Raw genomic sequence first — 16,339 nt, forward strand, 5'->3', positions numbered from 1 at the left:
GAATATCTAGGTCAATTATTTTATAGAATATGTCTATGTTGGCTTTTGTCTGATTTTTTTTATGCTTAGATTCAGGTTTGTAATATCTTAGAATGATTAATACATTCTTTTTGCTGCCTCTCAAGTGGAACTTCTTCTCTATGATTTGTCCAAATTGATGATATCTTATACTTTGATCCCTTCATTAAAGTTCTGTTAGATCTATTACGATGTTCTTTTTTGTTTGAAATTAATTACTTTTTGATTTGTATTTGTAATCAGATAAGTATTTTTATTTGAAGGAAGTACTCTGAGATTGTCAACACACTGTTCCTCCTCAAACTTTTATCCTCTGACTTTAGCACCTGTTGTTGTTTTTAGCCAGATTAATTTTACTGTGGTAATTGATAAATGGTAACTTTTCTATTTAATCTTGACCCCTTTTTGTATCAAAAAGTTAGATCTTAGAGAGCAGACTTTCAGAAGTGGAGTAAATATGTTTCTGCGGAGTTTATAGTGTATTAGCAAAGACGGTCACTAGCTAAAATGATTTTTAAACAAAGAAGACAAAGAATATTTGATTTAATATGCTTTTTTTCAAAATTGGAATCGAAACAAAAAGTAAGTAAGTTTTTTCTGTGGCAGGTGTTAAGTAGGATGGCATTTATTGCATATTTTGGTGGTCTAAAATTATAGATTATCAGATGTACTCTTTAGTTATAAAATATGAATTATTTTTGAGACTAGTAATGTTTACTGCTTATTTTTAGTGGTATGTAACCTACCAGAATTAAATGTATGTTGATAGCTGATTTCAGTGACAAAACTAAGTGCATTTTTACACATTGAAGTACAAAAATGTGTTTTTCATGCCATGACAAGATGATGTATTTTCCATACTTGTGGTATATAATTTTGGTATACTAAATGTCTGCTTTAATGGATTGAAATTTGGGGTTATTTTTTCATTACTATCTTCTGTTCTCTCTCACTTTTATTTTCTAGCAGTTATGGTAAATTACTTTAGATATACTAAAAATTGTTTCCATTTTGGATTTTTTGTTATTTAAACCCATTTAATGGTTGTTTGAGTATCTTCTGAAAAAAAAAAAATTTGTAAACGTTACCTTGATAGCCAGGAACTGATTGTACTTTAAGACTCCTCGGTACTTTATTACAGGATGTTTAGTGTTAAGAATAGTTTAAGATGTCCTTGAATAATCTGTTCAGAAAACATGTTATATCAGCCTAACATACGGTTTTAAAGCCAAAAGACTTGTGGTAAAGCCCTGATTCCATAATCCGAGTCTGTGACCTTTGGGGAAGTCACTTAACATTTCTGAACCTCAGCATTCACATCTATAAATAGAGATAATTAAACTTAGTCTTCTCGTGCGGTTGTTGTGGGAATTATTTTTATTCAACAAATATTGGATCTAACATGTAACAGGCATTGTTCTACATCTTGGATCAAATAAGCAAAATATAAGTGAAAGTACCCCAAAATTGTGATGTGCTATACATAGGTGATCATAATAAACATGAATCTGGGTGTATTATTTATTTGGTAGGATAGGACTGAAAGATTGTTAGTGTTCCCCAAATAATATTTCACATACCAATTTTTCTTATTTTAATGAGTTTTTCAGTGAAAGACCATGTTAAGGCAAAAGATTTGGAAATGCTGAATTAAAGGTGAACATTTTCTTCATTGTAAGACTTCTTAACTTTTAATGTGTACTATGAATTTATTTTGTGTCGCTTTTCACAAACTTACTGCTTTAGTGTCTTTTATTTGGAGAACATCTTGTGGTTCCCCAGTGCTCTATGAAATACACTTTTGAGGAATGATGGCCTTGAACTATAATTGAATCATAAGAGAGTTCTCCAGATTTTTTAGCTATGTTGAGTTTACCCTTGGATGACATCTTGCATTGCTAAAGTTGTTTGATAGCAAACTCTCATTCTGAGGGGCAGAGCATTTATCTAGATAGTGATGATAAAGTAGCCAGCATAAGAAAATAATTTGAATTCATTTAAGATAATTGTTTGATATAATATTGGATTTTATAATGCATATAAAGATGGTTGATAGCTGTATTTTTTCAGAAAGGTTTCATTTGTGTGTCTGAAATACTTTACAGGTGATTTTTTTTTTTTTTACTAACTACAACACTGATAGCTCTCTTTAATCTAGTTTTTATGAATATCAGAGAACATTTCCCTGGCACTGTAACAACCTGGAATGTAAATAGCTTTGCTATGTGTAGAAATACTTTGTGGAGACAATTACTATTCTCTGGGATTCTAGTTTCACCATCAATAAAATGGTAGAATTGAACAAGGTGATTTTTAAGATCTAAAGTTTTGTGAATGTTTGCACATATTGGAAATTAAGTAGGATTTGTTCCATCTATTGACTGCAAAGTCGTTTCATCTTGGTGGGCTATAAATGTTGTATTTCTGTGTGGTAAGCCTATGGGTGAATTCTGCTTCTCTCTCTTGACCTGTTTCTCTTCTCTGACAAATTTTCATAATTTAGGAGGGAAGAACTTGATAGTCCTGGCATGGCTCATATATTTACCCTGAAGCAGTCATCATGGTTCAGTGATATACTGGCTCAGGGCACCACAGGATCTTCCCTGTAACCCTGGGTATGTGTGTGTCAGTGTGAGATTTTTCTAATTGTCGTCTTCACCAACATCAGATGATTCTCAAAGGAAATGGAGGTGACAGATCATCAAAATCAATAGGTGCCCATTAAAGGAAAGGACAGTTTAAAACTTAGTTGGAGCTTATTCATCATATGATTAATCTGCTTATTAAGGAATAAACAAGATTGAAGAGCTTTAATTCCATTAAGTGTCTCACTGAAAAAGAAATTTTACAGAAGTAAAAGTCAACATAATAATTTAAAAATGTGACATAAAAATACTATTAATCCATTTTTAAGATTCACCTGAAGCATAAAAAATCCAATACATAATAAAACCATACTGCAGTTTTTTATATAGTTTGTTACAAAGTTTTCCTCAGTTTTTGAATTTGAAAGGGTTTACCAGACTCTACAGAACAGACTCAAATAAAGCTTTTATTTAAAGGCAAAGGATGTCCTCCAGCAGGAGAAACATAATGTAGGTAAGCATTTTGAGAGACATATCCTATATGCAAGCTCCCACAGACACTTATATGTATACAAGGATTGTGCTGAATCTCCAGCTTCAGCTACCAAGATCTAGCTTCTGAGGATCTCAGTTTCCCCTTTCAGTAATCAAGCCAGTCTTGTCACACCAATTAGGCCAGCTACCCAGCATCAATAAAACTGTTACACAGGGAATCACCAGGGGGAGATTTGGGAGTTTGAGACCTTGAACATATCATAAATCCCATTGCCTTTGGCCAAGAGTTTAAAACCAGGTATCCAGGTATCTCTAGTCCAGCTATAAATCAACTCTGTCGTCACAATTATTACATAAAGAACACCCTCCTCATTTCAGATTAGTATTTTAACAATGTCATTCTCCAGTTTGAATCATTTTATTTTCAACATCATTATTCAGTAGAAAAATAAGGCAAACTACATGTGTAATTGTAAATTTAATTATATGAATAGCAGTTTAAAAAGGTAAAGTTAGTTTTAGTAATAAATATTTAACTCAAAATATGCAAAATATCATTTAAACATCTAATCAACTTACAGACTTGAGATATTTCACTTTCTTTTTTTGTACTCTTTGAAGTCTGTGTACTTTATACTTATGCTTCATCTTGGACCAGCTACATTTATAGTGCTCTATAGCCATGTGTGAGTGCTGGCTACCATACTGGATAGGCAGCTCTCGACTGAAAACATAATTGCTGTGTAACAGCCTTATCAGTTAGAAAAGTGTTCTACATTCTAAATATCAAAGTTAAAAACAAAGGAAATACTTGTTTTCGTCAGTGATCCTCAGTCATTTTTAGTGCATCTTCACTCATTCAGTAGACACTTATTGAACAACCCCTATGTACACAAGATTAAATACTGGAAGTATATTCCCCTTGAAGAACTTAAAGGTCCAGTGGATGAAAATGATCTATTAACAGATTACTAAAATACATACTATAAGTGCTGATAAAGGCATAAGTTATATGGAAACAGAATTGGTGGGTATGTTTTGGGGTGAAGGACGTAGGAAGATTTCACAAAATCAGGTTATATGAGCTTGGTCTTAAAGGATGAGTGGGGTGTGATAAGCTGGGAAAGAGCAGAGCGAGGTTATTTTAGTCAGAAGGTACAATGACATAATCAAAAGTAGAGTATTCTTGGAAAACTGCTAATAGTTTAGTATGGCTAGAATTTAAAATACCTTTGGGCAAGATGCAGGAAACGAAGGCAGAACTGTATATGGGGGCAAGAATATATATCATAGTATGCTAAAGTGTGTGGACTTTGTGATGAAGACCTAAATGATTTTACAATGAGAAAAACAATTTTTATTTTGGAAATACTGCTTTGATGGTAGTGCATCAAGTGAGCTGAGGCAGAAGAGGGAGACTAATTAAGAAACTTTTGTAAACAATAAATGAATTGTTCACAGTAAATTATTGTGAACAATATGTTTTGTAAACAATAAATGTAAACAATCATAACAGGACTGAGGCTAATTATTTTGTGGCTGGATGGTTTATAGGAATGGGAAGCAGGGCATAGTAAAGATAAAAAATCAGGTGTGACTTGCAGGTTTGTATGATTTATTAAGTTGTTTTATAAGTAACCATCTCTTTTCAACAACTTACCAATGTAGTTCACAGGTATTTGAACAAGCACAAATTGAATAAGGACAGGATTTTGCTGCCCAGGTAACATAGCAAGTAAGAAGTAAAATGACATCTAGTGGTGAAATCAGGTGATCCTCTGAACATCCTTTAATTTACATATGCTTTATAAAATCTTAGCTAGTGCCTTATTACTTGATTTGACTTAGAAAATGGTTAGTATAGGATTACAGATAAATAAATTTGCCTTTCTGGAATGTAAGCAATAATCAGTGACATAATTTTAAAAATCTGAATTGAAATAAATCAGATTATGCTTATCACAAGGACTCATTAGTTTCTAAGCAAGATTCATGAAAAAGATCACTATAAAAACTGCAGCGTTTCTGATTTACAGAGTTAATAAAACTCTCTTGGCATCCTTGTAGGGGGCAGGAAGAAAGTTTACTTACAAAGAAATAAAAATCAGACTGGCTTTAAACTTTATTATAAGTTTAAATGCTAGACATAGGAGAGGGAACATAGAGGACTAAGCAAGATAAAAGCTAAGAGTTTTGTACTTAGTCAGGTTTTATGCACGATACACAAGCTCAAACTTGTAAAGATTTAGTAGATATACCACCCAATGCCCTTCTTTAAAAATTGTTCTAGCCACTGAAAGATTGGTGGTGAATATTGGAAGAAGTGAAATTGGGTTATAACTGAATAGTTGTTTATATCATGAGGCAAATACACAAAAAATAACTTTTGAAAATAAATATATAAAATGTATGTCTGTAATCTCAAGTTCTATCAGTCTGACCCTTCCATTAGAGCATTGGATAATAGATGGAGAATAAAGGCCTGATGCCGGCTTTCAGAGCAAATATCTAAATTCTTCTGAAAGCTCACATATTTCTGAATAGATTGAAATAGTGGTTGAAATTCTGTGTTCTTTGTAGGGTTATGAGGGACTACGTTTCAGATTTTTTTCCTACTTTGTTTTTTTCCTCAATTTCTTCTCCCCTGTCAACAAACCAGTGTTCTCTGCCAGCAGTCCTTTCCAGTCCCTTGATCTGCTGGTCTCATTCTATCATTATACACTTTGATTTTTGTAAATTAGGATTCTAGAGGTTCGAGTTTCATTGTACTGTCATTTCATACAGAGGGGAAGAGATGATCCCCTGGGATCTTTCTTTTTTTTATTATTTATTTATTCATGAAAGATACAGATAGAGAGGCAGAGACACAGGCAGAGAGAGAAGAAGGCTCCATGCAAGGAGCTGAACGTGGGACTCGATCCCGGGTCTCCAGGATCATACCCTGGGCTGAAGGCGGTGCTAAACCACCGAGCCCCCCCGGGCTGCCCTCCCCTGGGATCTTGAAGCAGTATTAGATACTGTAATATCAGTTGACAGGTGTGAGTTTATAAAAATTTAATGTAATAAGGATGACATTTTGTATCAACGGGGAAAGCAGTCATGCGTTCAATAAGTATTGGTGGCAGGTGCATACCTCTGTCACAACTCTTCAAACTCTCACATTTTAAATATGTGCACTTTATTGTCTAGCAATTGTAGTTCAGTAGAACTATAAAAATAGCTCTGAAATTATTAGAGGAAAAATACCTTCCCGGTGCCAGAATATACTTCAGAAAATAATTAAATGTAAAAAGTGAAACTATAAAGCAATTTTAAGAAATTACACAAAAAATTTAAATAATTTTGTCATGCAGAAGAATTTACCAATAAGCATGAAACCAAGAAGGGGAATGACAAAAAAGGGCTGATAGCTTTTTCATACATATACATACATATTATTCATAAATAGAACCATATCTCACCAGTCCCTTCTCCCTCAGCCTTCCCCCACATTAGCAGCCCAGTGACCAAGTGCACTGTCTCAAAAATCTTACAGGTATTCTTCAAATATATATATATTTAAACATATATGTGTAAACATATATATAAACATGTATTAATATATACATATATATGTATACATATATATACATTAATTATAATTAATGTATATATTAATACACACATATAAACAGAGGTTTTGCCATTGTTTTGCATGAAATGGAATTAATCTTTTTTGTATGTTTTCTTAATCCACTCTACTTGAGGGGATTCCCTTCATGTCATCAAGTATACCTCTGATTCCTTCATTTTAATGGTAGTATAGTAGCCAATTGTTTGTTTCCCAGTTTTTCACAAAGTGTTCAGCCATTTCAAAGTAAAGGCATGTACTTTATCTTCAGTTCTTGATCCCTACTAGTTATGCTGTCATTGCCATCTTATACATTATTTGATAGGCATTGGTCCTTTAGTTTCTATAAAATAAATGCATAGTAGTAGAATTGCTCTTCCTAAGAATTAGAGTTTTAAGTATTTTTGTTTATAATTAATGTTCTGAGACTGCCTTCCAAAGAGACTGTATCCTTTGCACATTTCTTTCAGCCATGTGGGAGTACCTCTTGTACAGTGTTCCTGCCAGCTGCCCCTTTTACTTTCGGTATTTTACTTTTCTTTTTTTAACTTCTTCATTGCTAAAGGTTTCATAGTTGACCAGAGAGGAACTTTCTTCTTAGGTATTTTCTGGGCATGCACACAACCTTGCACGTGTGTGCAACCATATAGTCCTGGAGTATGTTCAGTTTTTCAGGTATTTTTTTTTTTAATTCTTGCCCAGACTCTTATATTCACCTGAAACCACAGCCCTCCCAGCTATGATACTGCCATCAGGTTGCTATTTTTTTCTATGATACCCTGGAAGTGTAAGGCCTTTTATCTCTGAGCTGATGTCCATGTCCAATGAAATTGCCACAACACCTTGGGAATAGAGGTTTCCAGAAGCTGCAAGTTGGGACAAAATATTGATTGTGGCCTAGGGAAGCTGTTTGTTTGTTTTTTTGTTTGTAAGATTTTATTTATTTATTCATGAGAGACACACAGAGGAGGAGACATAGGCAGAGGGAGACACAGGCTACCTGTGGGAAGCCTGATGTGGAACTCCATCCCAGGCCCAGGATCACAACCTGAGCCAAAGGCAGACACTCAACCACTGAGCCACCGAGGTGCCCCACGGGAAGCTGGTGTTAACGGAACTGCAAAAAGAAAAAAATCTCAGATTTCTGTTGACTAATACTAATGTATTTTCACATCTGCCTAGACACCTAACTGGGGAATGAGGAGGATGGGCATAACCCTCATCAAAATATCCTGGTCCCCCCATCTTACCAAGCTTCAGTCATTTCCTTTGGGTAGATAATGTTCCACTTGTTTTGTGACTTCAGTTTATTTTCAGAGTTCTCAAGTGGTTAACTTTAGTTGTTTTACTAGTATATCAATTTTTGTGAGAGAGCAAGTTGACTGAGGTCCTTACTTTGTCATTCTGGAAGTCTATTCCTTTCCTAAATTCCTTAGCTATTCATAGTTAGTGAGTCCACCATGTGAGCACTAAGGTTGTTTTCTGCAAATCCAAGAAAAGCTGTTAGAATTCTAATTACATTAAATTTGTGAGTTAATCTTAGAAGAATTGACATTTAGGATTTTAAATCTTCTTAACTTGAAATTTAAGATTGATGAAGACTTGATTATTTAAATTTATATTTCTATGCAGTTTTTTTCCCCCAAAATTTTATTTATTCATGAGAGAGAGAGAGAGGCAGAGATGCAGTCAGAGAGAGAAGCAGGCTCCCCGTAAGGAGCCCAGTGTGGGACTCAATTCCGGACCCCAGGATCATGCCCTGAGCCAAAGGCAGGCGCTCAACCGCTGAGCCACCCAGGCGTCCCTTCTGTGCAGTTTTAAAAAATTTCTAAGAATTCAATCATAAGTGACTCTAGGAAAGATGTTTGCAACATGTGATAGATACTGTATTAATGACCTTTGAATATAAAATTTATTTTTAAATGTAAATGAGATAATATACAAGATAGGTGAAGGGCATAAGCCATTTTTAAAAGAAGATATATAGATGATCACAAAGTTGAAGAATGGTCAATTAGAGATTAAAACAGTACAGCATCATTAAAATTAAATACCTTTCCCACTTAACAACAACAACAACAACAAAAGTAGCATATTTAGGAAGAATGTGTCAAACTATGGTCTTAACACAGCTGATGGAAGTATGAATTGGTACAACCTGTTTGGAATACAATTTGACCCAGATATCCCTTTTCCTAAGAATTAGTCCTAAAGATAAATCATTAATTTATTTACTTATTAAATAGTTACTTAGTATCTTTTTTTTTTTTTTTAAAGATTTTATTTATTTATTCATGATAGTCACACAGAGAGAGACAGAGAGGCAGAGACACAGGCAGAGGGAGAAGCAGGCTCCATGCACCGGGAGCCCGACATGGGATTCGATCCCGGGTCTCCAGGATCGCGCCCCGGGCCAAAGGCAGGCGCCAAACCGCTGCGCCACCCAGGGATCCCAGTTACTTAGTATCCACTGATATGTCAAACAATGTTTGTCACCAGGGATGACAAACAGAAAGCATATATACACTTAAAAACTTTGCAGTATGGAGTTTACATTCTTATTGGTGAGGCAGGCAACAAACAATAACATTTAAATAAAAGTTTATTAGAATGAGTGAGGTTTATTATGGTGGGAGAGAAGCTGAGAAGGAAGTATTGGGATAGGGCATGCATTTGGGATCTCCAGGAATAATGTATTAATGTTAAGAATGATTAATTTTTAAAAATAAAGATATGTTTTATTTTCTTTATATTTTTCTGAGTTTCTACGATGAACATGCAGAAATAGCAAAAATCAAACTTATTTTAAATAATAAAATTCTTTGGCTGTATGAGTTTCTGACATTTTATAGAGGTTGGTTTATTTATCAGTCTTTTTGGACATTACAATGGGTAGGTTTTACTTCAGGAGAATAAATATAAATGAAGTTATTAACATAGGGTTTAATTTTGCAACCTATCACACTTGGGTGAAAAATATTATTTAGATTTGTTTTTCTCAAATCTAGCTATTTTAGAACTTCATTTAGAACACTGAAATGAATGCTCATCTGCAGTTAACATTGGGAAGGCTGTCAGTTTCTTTTACAAGAATTTTGTCACATAAAGATCATTACTATTACTCATTTACTTTTCAGCACTGAATTTCAAACAGATTTACTTATTTTCAATATTTTGTTATTAAATACTTCTTTCAAAATCATTTAAAAATGTTTCATGGTGGATTTTATTATATTTTACTTTCATTTTTTATATAAACTATCAATGTGAGAATTTAGAGTAACTTAGAATTTTAGAATTTAATGCAGGAAAATATATTTTAGGAAAACAATTAAAGGATGGGAAGAAGCCAGAACCATGCAAACCTATCCTCAAGGTGGAGTTCAAAACGACTAGATCTGGGTAAGATTTTACTTCATTGCCAATATTCATTGTATATAATTACTCAAATAGCACTGAAGGCAATTTTGTCACTATGTTATAAAGTCTACTTTAGAATGGTCTAGCCCAGTCTTAAATTTTATGCATTCTTTATTTAATGAAATAACTAAAAGTGGTAAATTAAGGATAAAGTATATCTTTGTATTCTCTGTCTTTAATAGTTTTATAATGTATCTTGGAAGGTTTGAATAATCTTTCTTGTCAAATGTTATACATTCTGTTAGATTAGTCTTCAGTAACAGTGGTGTTTATTCACTACTGTAAATTGTGGGATAAGTGGTGAAAAAAGTTTTAAAACAAACTATTTATGTTAGGGGTGTTAATTATGAAAGTCAGATGTATTCTTCAAAAATTAAATCTCATAAGAATATTTGGCAATTATAAAAATATATACATCTTAATATTGAAGTTTATCAGTTATATTTTATATTTTTATATGTACCAAATATTTAAAAATATAACAAAGGAAAAATTGTAAATGTTTTTTGAAAATGCCACGTTTCATTAACCCTAAAAGAAGCATTTTATCTGTGCTCTGGTTCTCTGGGAAAACTGTGTGGTTTTATTTACTATAGCTGTGTAAGAGAGTGAATTTATGTATATAGATAGTGCATCGGTTCTCGGATTGTGGTCCTTGGGCCAGCAGCATTAACTAAGAACTTACTAGAAATGCAAATTCTTGGACTCCACCCGGGACCTTCTGAATCAGACACTGTGGCTAGAGCCAACCACTCTGTGTTTTACTTAGATCCACAGAAGTTTCTGATGCATGGAAGTTTAGGACCACTGATAACATGTTTTTTATATCAATTGATGACCACTGGTTGTTATAACTGGCCCACTTCCCTTTTATATTTGCCCTTGTTCTAAACATACTCATTTCAGCTGTATTCTCATTTGAGAAAAGACAGTAGGTTAAAGAATCATTAAGATTGCTATTATTTGTCCTTGATCCTTATTAGCCTTCTGGGATTCAAAAGATCTACTGTTCAGACAAGCAGTTGAATGAACTTCAAAAGGAATGGCATCTGTTTAATTGACTGTGGCTCCCTCACTCTGTAACCTTTGGCATAGAGTTATTTGAGGTCTTTGTGCTTCACTTTCCTCAGTTATGACATGAATATGAGAATAGGTTAGAAGGTTGCTGTGATGATTTAAGTGAAACAGTCATGTATTGAAAACATTTTACAGAGTGCCTGGTACATAATAAACTTTCTATACATAGTTCTTCTTACTGTTTCCAGGAAACTTCCTACTACCAATTGATTTTTCTTTTGCCATAATTTGTTGCATGGCAAAGGAATGTAAGTAGGAAAAGTAATAATTGCAAAAAAAAAAAAAAAACCTTGGGGGGAAACTGGAAAAAACCTTGTGTTTCTGGTTTATAATATAGCATCAAAGGAATTGTCCAAACATTTAAATTAACAGTGTTTACTGTCTTCTGAATTACCAGTTCATTTTAAAAATACTGATTGGCAACAACGGTGGAGGTCCAGGAAGATCTTTTTTTTTTTTTCTCTCTCTCTGTTCCTGTTTTCAATTCTTATGAATGGTAACATTTATGTTTTCAGTTTCTTCAGGATGGTGGCAATATTTTTTCTTTCATAAGATCAGACATGAGAAAAAAAAAAGTCTAGCTCTTTTGCATGCGTTTGTAGATACCTTTAAATAGATCGATAGGATCACTGAGAACAATTTTCACTGCTTTCCAATTTTTTCCTCTTTTTTTTTTTTTTTTTTTTTTACCGGGGAGAGGAAATTCAGTAAATTAAAAGGTTCTCTTTTTCACCATGGTCTCTTTCCTTGAGATAGTTCCCTAGAATTCCAGTGTGTAGCCAACCTTGAGAACTACCGCAACCCCCATTCTGCCTATAATGAAATCACTTTCAGTTAGAGAAGCTAGTCAGTTCTCAACTTTTCCTGTTTCTAGCAAGTGTCATGGGCAGGTGCCAACTAAAGGGATTCAGGTTGGTAATAGGTAACGTTGGCAAACTGCCAGATTTTATTAGATGAGCCTGCCTTCCCTCCTCAAGATCTTCTGCATTTTCTTTTTTTTACCTAGAAATTATTCTAGGCGGAGACTCCCTTTCATCCTTTATAGCTTAGCAATAATATCATAGCTTTGAGGATAGTTTGGCCATGTTTTCTAGATTGGGTCCCCAGTAATATAGTCTCAAAGCATGTTATATATTTCCCTTCTAGAATTTGTACTTGTCATTAATAATGAAATTATTTGTTGATTGCGTGCCTTCCCCTTTAGATACTAGCTCAGTGAAAGCATGAGACATACCTGTCTCATTTCTAATTGTCCAGGCATAGTGTTACTTAATATATGGGAAACAGGCTGGTGTTTAGAAAAGTGCAGCCATGAAGAATTAGCAGTTATAGGTTAATAATAACATAAAATTTATCTCTGATGGAAAGGTACACTCGGACAAAAATATGGAATCAAGATACTGTGCCTAACTTTTATTTTCTAGTAACATAAAAGCATATATTACACTGAGAGAGACCAGATTTTTCCCTTCTATAGTGAACAATGACAGTATAATTAACATAGCATTTAAATAGCACTTTTATTAAAGATAGGGAACTATTCTTTATAGGCCAGTTTTTAATAAAAAGTCAAAAGTTAAATGTTAAGTCAATTCTGTTGAAGTTGTTTTTTTGAAAAAATTCATGTGACCCAGGTGTGAAGTGCTCCAACGAATGGTGGTTGAGAAAATGATTAAGAGTGAATCCCTCCCCCCCAAAAAAAGAGAGTGAACTCCAGAGCCAGCCAATCTGGGGTTAATCCTTCCTCAACTGCCTGCTCGTTGTGCCATCTTGGACAAATCAGCAAGCTTCCTGTGCTTGTTTCTACCTTAGAGATTGTTATGAAGATTAAGCAAATATAAGAAGCACTTGGAACATACTCTTTCTTCCATTTTTCTCACATATCACTTGTCTCAAAACAGCATTTAATAACCCCTGACAAATATCTAAAATGCAGTTATTCTCTAATTTTCCTTTCACAGAGCGGATGTACAAAGTGCAATGTTGACAAAATTATAATAACTATGGAACTTCACTAATATTCTTCCCTGGATTGAGAGTTCTCTTATTCTGAGAAACATTATGATTTAGTGCAGTATTTATTTGACACACAACATTACATTAATTTTGGTTGTACAACATAGTGATTCAACAACTCTTTGCTTTATGCTGTGCTCACCTCAAGTGTAGCTACCATCTGTCACTATACAGTGCTATCACAGTACCAACGACTGTAGTCCACATGCAGTACCTTTCATCCCTGTGCCTTACTCATTCTATAACTGGAAACCTGTATTGCCCACTCCCCTTCGCTCATTTTGCCTATTCCCTCACCCTCTGATTTTTTGTTTTTAGATATTAAATGTGATCTATAAATGAGTTTTGAAAATACTTTTGTTGGTTGTGACATCAATTTTTAACATATAAACTAGAATAAGAAAGAGTGCACTGCACATTTTAAGGTTAAGTACTGGTTTATGAAACTTGTTCATTTGTATGTACTTACATTTCTGTATACCGTACCATGAAATAAAATATACTTCTTACTATGAGTCATGATCATCCTATTTGAGAGCCCCAAATTTAGTGGAAATAACTGAGGCTTTGGATTTTTAGACTTAGGTTCAAATCCCATTCTGCCACTCAGACAACTGTGTTGTCTTTCGCAAGTTGCATAACATCATTGAAAATCTGTCCTTACCTCAGTGAAATAGGGGTAGCAGTTACCACTTAATAAAATAGTTGTAAAGACGTGAAAGAAAAATATAACGTGTCTGGCACGTGGTAGATGTTTGGTAAATTGTAGTTCCTTCTTTCCTCCACTGCTACATTTTTCATTTTGCTATTAGACTGCATAAGAAGTTACAGGCAGGGCCAAATTTTCAACAAGAATCAACTTGGGAGAGAGTCATGTTTTCAAACAGGTATTCACTTGAACTCCTTAGAGTTTTACACTAGAGAGCACTGGAAGTTAGTATCTTTTTTTGTTTTTATTTAAAGATTTTATTCATTTGAGAGAAAGAGAACACACATGAGTAGGGGAAGAGGCAGAGGGAAAGGGAGAGACCTCAAGCAGACCCTATGCTGAGCAAGTCTTGATCCCATAACCTTGAGATCATGATCTGAGCCAAAAACAGAAGCAAGACCCTCAACTGACTGAGCCACCCAGGCACCTTGTAAGGTAGCATCTTTTAAGAAATGGACTACCATTCAAGAAATTACCGATTTGTGGGGAGCATCTCTGGGAACCTAAAAGTAACTATTATCACAATTAAAAATGGCAGTTTAGTCACATTTGGGAACCATGTCTAAGATTAATTTATTCCCTTCTACTTTTTTTTTTTTTAAGATTTCATTTATTTATTCATGAGAGACACAGAGAGAGAGGCAGAGGGAGAAGTGGGGCACCATATTGGGGGCCTGATGTGGGACTTGATCCCAGGACCCTGAGATCATGACCTGAGCCAAAGGCAGACACTCAACCACTGAGCCACCCAGGTGCCCCTACTCCTTTTCCTTATAACACATACTATGACAAACCATTTGTGTATAGGCCCAGAAAGTAAATATTTCAGGCTTTGCAAGCAGTATAGATTTTAATTGGCAGCTACCCAACTCTGCTATTATTACCCAAAAGCAGCCATAGATAACTCATAAATGAAAAAAATGCAGCTGTGTTCTAATAAAACTTTATTTATAGACACTGAAGTTTGAATATCCTTTAATTTCCTGTATCATGAAATATTTTGTGTATTTTTTTCCAACTATTTAAAAATGTAAAAGTCATTTTTAGTTTTCAGGCCATACAGGCAAAAATAGGAAGTGGGCCATAGTTTGCTGATCCCCCTCGATAAGCACACATGTACGTGAACATAATAATATATTTAAGTTTATCTGTGAGCAAAAGTTGCTCTCTGCCCCCAGCCCCATGATGCCTAAATTTGTTTTTAGTAGATGATTTAATTTCATATGTGCACTAAAAGCTATAGGTGGATTTCCTATTCTTTTATAAAGAATATGAAAAAAACATCTGGGGAGCTTGTGGCTCAGTCAGTTAAGCATCTGACTCTTGATTTTGGCTCAGGTCATGACCTCAGGGTAGTGAGCTTGAGCTCCATGGTGGTCTTTGTGCGGGGTGATTCTCTCCCCCACTCCACCCCAGCACTGCTGGCACAAGCACATGTACACTCACTCACTGTCTCTCTCAAAAAAAATTTTTTTGTTTTAAACAGGCTGTAATAAAAACTCAGGGTGCATTTGTAATATTCTGGTTCTGAAAATATCTAAAAGTCTATTTCAGTCACACTCGCAAACTTGGTATCACTGAGTTTCCCCCACTGCTGCTAGAAGTGTATCCAGCCTAATTCTCTGAAGCCCAAAAACACACACCCTTGTGCAAAAAGATTTTTTTCTCAGAACACAGGCTTGTTCTTGTATATTTTTTCCTTCTGCTATAGATTTTTCTTAAGTAACTATCTGTGTAATAACCTATAATGACACCCTGTGTTTACTGTGTACCAGACACTGTTCTAAGTGCTTTAAATATAGTAACTTAATCTTAGCAACCACTATGTGAGGCAGATATTATTATTACCTTTGTCTTATAGATGAGGAAACTAAAACAGAGAGGTTGAATAACTTGCCCAAAGTCATATACAAGTTGTAAACCGAAGATCCGGATTTATTCTGTACTCTTAATCACTGTATTTCCTTTTTAATGAAACCTGCTCTCTGCTCACATTAACCACCAATCTCCAAGATCATATTCATACCTACAGATCTCCCAGCAGCAATGGCTTTGCTAAACTACCCAATAAAACCGTGATGAAGAAACTTCACCTTCAGTCACAATATGTTTACCACTGAGAACAATGTTTTAGAATATAGTCTTTACATCAGTATGTACATTTGTATTGTCCTCTTCTCTCATGCATGGTGCGTCTTTTTATTTTCTTGCCACCAATGTATTAGAGTAGGCAAATGTTCCATATTCATTCTCTCTCCAACCCCAATTCATGATAAGCCATAGCAACCAGAAGAGAGCCTCATTCAGATAACATGCTACTTTCAGAGACAAAAGTAGTTCCCTTTTTTATTGTCTTAACAATTCTCATATCCTTACTTGAGATAAAACTAGCTTCTTGTCTTTTGAGTT

The 16,339-nt window shown here is 34.5% G+C and overlaps 1 protein-coding gene across 4 annotated transcripts in view; it reads left to right on the forward strand.

Moving 5' to 3' along the window:
- Window positions 1-16,339, forward strand: part of STXBP5 (syntaxin binding protein 5) — a 167,805-nt gene that overhangs the window by 65,257 nt on the left and 86,209 nt on the right. For all 4 annotated transcript variants that reach the window (XM_077896408.1, XM_077896409.1, XM_077896411.1 and 1 more), the window contains exon 9: window positions 10,032-10,110. In XM_077896408.1, the coding sequence (XP_077752534.1) occupies window positions 10,032-10,110 (79 nt within the window). The remainder of the gene's footprint in view (window positions 1-10,031; window positions 10,111-16,339) is intronic.

This window comes from Canis aureus, chromosome 1, assembly GCF_053574225.1.
Source record: "Canis aureus isolate CA01 chromosome 1, VMU_Caureus_v.1.0, whole genome shotgun sequence".
In the NCBI taxonomy this organism is placed as follows: domain Eukaryota; kingdom Metazoa; phylum Chordata; class Mammalia; order Carnivora; family Canidae; genus Canis; species Canis aureus.